Below are 5,944 nucleotides of genomic sequence, written 5' to 3'. Positions count from 1 at the left end.
CTGTCTAACTTTCATCTTATTATTTTAGTAATGTCCTCAGACTTGCCAGAGAAAAGTAATGTTGCACCCAAGGAATTTCTCTGGGACATCTTTCAGGGATTTGAGAACATCATCTCCGATGGAAAATGTGCATATTACAGTCATAGACAAAAGTTTGGAATATTTTTATATCAAATGCCGTTTTTAATCATATTAGGAACAGTTAGGTCAGTTGAACTTAAAGGGCAAAAACAAGTTTATCTCTATTCGAAGAGAATAATTATTACATTACAAGTTGACACTTGTTGCAATTTTTTTGTGCGTATTTCGCCTGAAAAAGGAGAAATTGTGTGGGTAAAGTTCAGCCTCGTACGTGTTCTTCCCCCGTTTGAAGCGTACGTGTTCTCCCCCCCGTTTGACTGATGACGTAGGTAAATGAAGCGGACACTTTATCGTGCTCTCATCATACAATCACAATCACTTTGACAAGTTTGACATTAGCAACAATGAGTTGTACTATCACTTACCATAACAATGCTGCATAACAATATGCACGCTATTGTTCTCTTTTTGGGAACAAAGCCCACACAGTAATTGTTACTATGTGTTTGCTTTGTAATATTTCATCCAACTGAAACTATAGCATTGCAATATACAGGGAAATCAGATACATGAGTTTGTGGACTAACACGGTTTATATGCTAGTCTCAGATGAAATTCTAAGCTCAAATTATGTATTTATTTTTTAGGCCTAATATTTCTTAGATAGACTTTATGTCCTCCCATAGAACTGCATGTTAAATGGCCAAAATAACCAGTGGGGTTTCTTTCACTTTATCTTGTTATATCAGCTTAAAATGGACAGCAACCCTTCCTGGCAGTTATTACTAATATTATTTCAACATTTTAAATAAAGATTAACAAAATTAAAATTTGACGGAAATCGTACATTAAGGCTTTTTAAAAATTGTAATTGGCACGTTCATGTACATGACGATGCTCAGTTATCATCCAACTTAAGCATGCAAACATAAGGGGAAAGAACTACAGAGTCACATCGTAAGTCATTCCACGGTTTGAACGATACGTTCACCGATTCATCTATCCATTTGGTACAATCTTCTCCCACACCAGCAGCGACATTATCAGGTTGGTTAAGGCCCCATTCGTTGTAATCAGTGGGACTACCATCAGTCCACACAAAAACACCTTCCACAGCCGCGTCAGTCAATCCCAGATGGATGGTAACCAATGGAGATGCGCCCGTATTTCCTGAAAAAGTGCACAGCAATTGAGATGACACTAGCAGGGAGTCATGCCAGAGTTTATAGACGAAATCAGACTCTGTTTTACTATGGATGGATACTAAATGTCCTTGAGCCGTGTCCGTGAAGAATTCATTGCAGTGTGCCTCAGCATTTGCCCAATTCTTCACAGAACCGAAAAATCGGTAACAGTTGTCTTGGAAACGGGTCCAAAATGGTGGGCATTGTCGATGACATTGACCTGGAAGTGGAAGATAAAAACATCATGTGAGAGTTCGGATATTAAAGATAGGATCAGGCTAAATGGAAAGCAAGAGAAACTAGTATTACATACATTCAATATCCCCTTTTATCATTTTTATATGAATTTAAAGGCAGCGAGAAAAGTAATTCATAATCAAATACATTTACGCCAGATCAAATTCCAAAGTCAGTTCAAAAGTGGATACTGATAACGCTTCTTGTGTATGCATATATAGGAAGCAAAAGTTGTTTTGTATACATTTTAGAAATAACATTTTTCTTGCTGATTCTTTTCTACGGTGTGCAAATTTTCTCAGCATTATAATTATGTTACGCTTTGCGAAAAATGTCTGACACTAGAGAGATTGCGGAGAGGCGTTCACTGCAAACGCCATACGGGTTACGGATTTCTGCATTTTGTGGTAGAACCTCATAGTCCCGTTCACATCCAAACTAGCCTCCTACACAGCCAGTTTGTGTCGGTCCTAACGCTCGTCGTTCCTAGTATGTTCGTGATAGCCGCATAGAGTCTGAACCAAGACTACGTGTAAACGCAATTGCAATCATGATGGCGCTATGCTGAGATAAATAATCTAAAGGTAATAGGAAGCACCCATTGATTCACCTTGGGTGCATCGAACCAGAGAAGATTATCTTCTTTCATCGAACTACTTTCCTCGGTATTGATATGCAAATACGACTGGCTGTATCTATAATGCTCTAAGCATTCAGTCCAGATTAGCAATATTTGAGTTTTGCGGGCTATTGGAAAATGAGTATACGCGTGTATGCTATTTGTCTAAATAATCTAAACAGAGTTTGGTGTTGAATGCCTAGGAAGTCTTGGTGTATATTATTCGAATAACAAGAAACAAACTCCATTATCATATAAATAATACCCTGTTTACTTTCTAAAGCAAAATGAAAATAGCCTAGTTTAATATGCCTAGTTCGATTACTACCCAGCAAACACAAATATATTACAGAAAACGTTAAATGTCGGGTTAAAGGTTATGTGAGGGTCAAGGGCATTAAAAGTTTTAATAACATTCAAAAAACCCTTTGTTCTAAACTTGCTGATAAACGTTCTCACACAATAGATACTTAAATATGTTTGCCAAATGATATTTTACTATAGCATTTCGAATTTTGGCTTAAAATGTTGTTGTATTATGTTTTCAGTATAAAACGAGTTTTCATGATTTTTATAATTATAAACATACATCGATATGTTATCAAAACGTTTTAACTAAAACCAAAAACACATGCATTATCATGTTTTAAAAACATTTTGGAGTTTGCTGAATAGTATCCATACACAAAACACTTTGACAGCTGTTTAATGCACATCGAAGAAACAAGGCGAAAAATAGCGTTGCACGAACTTCTGCTCCCCGTCCCAAACAGACAATTCACGACACAATCTTGCCTAAAACGCCTCTTCGCAAGCTGATTTTTGGACGGCATTTTCCACACACAAATGAATAGGCAATCTGCCCGTTCGAATTCGCGTCGAAAAAAAAAAAATCGAAATTTTTCACTTCTTCTTGTCTATACGAGATCAAATTTTAACCCCCAAAATGGATTTTTTTACATGTCGGACTCTACTTGTTCTATTAGGATACTTTGATTCGTTTCATAACATGATAAACATAACATTTTTCTGCATTTTATAATGCGTTTTTTTGTCATTTTGGAACGTCATTTTTTGCAACCAACCGCAACGTAATCGCCTTACGGTAATTCCACGATTGACCAATTCACAATAGATTTCACCCTCTAGAGGGCATAATAACCGATTTTCGACTAATGTAGCTTGCCGTTCGCGTTCCCGTGTCACGTTTCATGTAAATTTCGCAATCTCTCTACTAGCTAGCTTGATGTCATTAATGGACTTAAATCAGTCACAACACTTCCACACCACCATGCACTTGGGAACCTTGGGGCTACCAACAAACACCTACAGTACCAGCTACAATAGCCTGATAAACTTGAGAGAGCGAGTATGAACTGGAAACCAAATACGTTGAACCGAATAGGAACAACCGGGGTTCGAACCCGTTACCTTAGTGGTGCAATGAAAACCACTCCGTAAGAGTGAGAGTTCATAACGGCAATGTCGAATGGTCACATGCACATCAATGCTGGACTTAAAGGATGTATCCGGCAATCACAACATTATGCCTTGTATGTTAGACAAATAATTATCACGCACGAAACATTTGGTTAAAATATTTAAAACAACCTCATATTAATCATAAAAACGAATAAAAACAGCCGGCTCTCAACACGCAATATTTAAAATTCCCCCGCCGAAATTGTCTAGTGCAATGGCGTCATGGTTATCTGTGCTCAATTGTTGGCAGCCTTCATTGTATTACTGGGACATCATTGCACTGGACAATTTCGGCGCCCGAGAATTTTGAATATCGTGTGTTGAGAGACGGCTGTACTAATTCTCTTTTACGGTAAGGTCAGTATGAGTTTGTTTCAAACAAAACCACGTGATTCGTGCTTGATAAATAATTTTCTAACATATAAGACATAATGTTGTGATTGCCGGAGTCATCCTATAATTTGTGGAAAGGTAACTTACCGGTACCATGATCAGCGAAGGTGCCACTGAGGAACAAGGTGTTCACGAGTAGTACAGCTAGGAGGAACATTGCAGTGTTGAAGATTGCAGAACCTGGATAGAAAAAGTTACAATTTAGGTGAGTTAAAATTTACTCATAAGTGAATAAGCTCCAAAATATGTAGCCCTATATACGATCATCAGAAGAACGAATGTACCCAATCGCGAAATATATGGCTCCATATGATAGAGCGAAAATAGAATGTACCCTTTGGCGAATATTACCCTCCAATATGTTACACTGTTTATAAGCCTAACCCCCCCCCCCCCCTTTTTTCAGAAGTTGCAATAAGTAATGTATAGGCTACAAGAACTTGCATTTAAGTTTTGGTCTCTAATCGCTCGGGTTCAAAAGTTATGACCCAAAACGAACTGTGCCTTCTTTTGCCGTTTTTACGCGTATCAAGTTTGTTATAGTGTGATTTTTATGCACTACTATACTACTACTACAAAATAGTGGTTTTACGACTTGTTTGCACAATTATTGACCATATCCTTGCACCAATTTGATTGGAAAAAAATATTTAGTAGCTTAATAATTTACATCAACGGGAAGCAACAACAAACACGTGACATATATTTTTAATATTTTTCCAATCTGTAAAACAACAGAAAATGTTACTAGCTAGGCATAATAGAGGCTAATAGCACAAACCCTAGTTCACTTTTTACTTTAACCCTATAATTACGAACGGGGTTTACCAACCTCCCAAGGGTTTTCATCCGTCATAAGAAAACGCGTGTGTTTACTTATGAGTCACCCCAGCTAAATATCATACATAGTTGGCAAAGGTCAAAAAAGAATTATCGTGTCGGTCAAAAGGGCTTTGGGTGTAGATTGTAAAAATCCACTTTGCTCGCTCATATGTTACCCGTTGCCATGGTAATGAACCGGAATGTATTTAAGGCGATTTTAGCTCATTTCAGGCTGAAAATGCTGAAATTTACCTAATAAAGAACGGGCCATAGCTCCATTATTCGAGAAGATAGAAAATATCTGATTAAATCCTTGTTGTACTCAATGGTGGAAATCACAAAACATGCCATAAAATAAATATCATTTGATGAGACAATTCAAAAAGTTCGATTTTTTATCAGGGAAATCAACTTCCAATAATTACAGAAGAATGAGGCAAATTTGGTATTTTCTGTGCTGAGCAAATTGACTGGAACCGAATGGCCCTGTACAAACCAATAGAGATTTCGCGAGGGTTGAAGGCTACGAACGGGAATAAATCTTTATGAAATTGCATGAGAAGAAATTATTTGACCGATAACACAGTTGGAATAGACTTGAGATGAAAATGAATTGCAATTGACGAAAAATGATAACGATTGCACAAAATTCGAGAATGTATGACCAATCGCCAATGACGAAATCAATTATTTAATACATGTGCGAGGAATCATGAAATTTGAGCGTCGAAACTGATGTTTTAGATCTGAAAAAAGCATGTCAAAAACTATGTGTGGAAAACCTACGGGGTACATGGTAGGTCTATGAGTGATTTTAATGTATACGTCTGGTTCAAAAAGAAATAGGGTTTTGGTAACAATGTACACATCACATGCATTATTTTTACAATCAGTGACAATAAAACGAATTTTTCCCGATTTTGATTTGGAACAAATATCACTGGCAATACTGAGGCAACCTTCTATTAAGTTTTTATACACATGCATTTTATTTAACTAGTGCGTGACCAACAATTAAATACGAATTTCTTTACCTTGTTCAAGTTTGTTTTCCAGCACCAACACAATAATCCCCTGATTTCTTCTTCGAAAGCTTGTTCTGTCTGTTGATTTCAGTGGCAGTCTA

General features: G+C 37.0%; 1 protein-coding gene across 1 annotated transcript; it reads right to left on the bottom strand.

Moving 5' to 3' along the window:
- Positions 1-230: 230 nt before the first annotated feature.
- On the bottom strand, positions 231-5,944 carry LOC140151189 (echinoidin-like). The gene is made up of 3 exons (XM_072173441.1): positions 5,853-5,944; positions 4,084-4,176; positions 231-1,485 (listed from the first exon to the last, which is right to left on the bottom strand). The coding sequence occupies exons 2-3, from the start codon at positions 4,151-4,153 to the stop codon at positions 980-982; spliced, it is 576 nt and encodes a 191-aa protein (XP_072029542.1). The 5' UTR covers positions 4,154-4,176; positions 5,853-5,944; the 3' UTR covers positions 231-979.

Source organism: Amphiura filiformis, chromosome 4, assembly GCF_039555335.1.
Source record: "Amphiura filiformis chromosome 4, Afil_fr2py, whole genome shotgun sequence".
Classification (NCBI taxonomy): domain Eukaryota; kingdom Metazoa; phylum Echinodermata; class Ophiuroidea; order Amphilepidida; family Amphiuridae; genus Amphiura; species Amphiura filiformis.
The sequence above is the reverse complement of the archived record's forward strand: the minus strand, read 5'-3'. Positions and strand labels throughout refer to the sequence as shown.

Bases quoted from the DNA above. Each gene is read 5' to 3' on its own strand.
- LOC140151189 (XM_072173441.1), bottom strand. From the start codon at position 4,153: ATGTTCCTCCTAGCTGTACTACTCGTGAACACCTTGTTCCTCAGTGGC. The intron at 1,486-4,083 runs GTAAGTTACCTT...TTCCACTTCCAG, and splicing joins CTTCGCTGATCATGGTACCG to GTCAATGTCATCGACAATGC.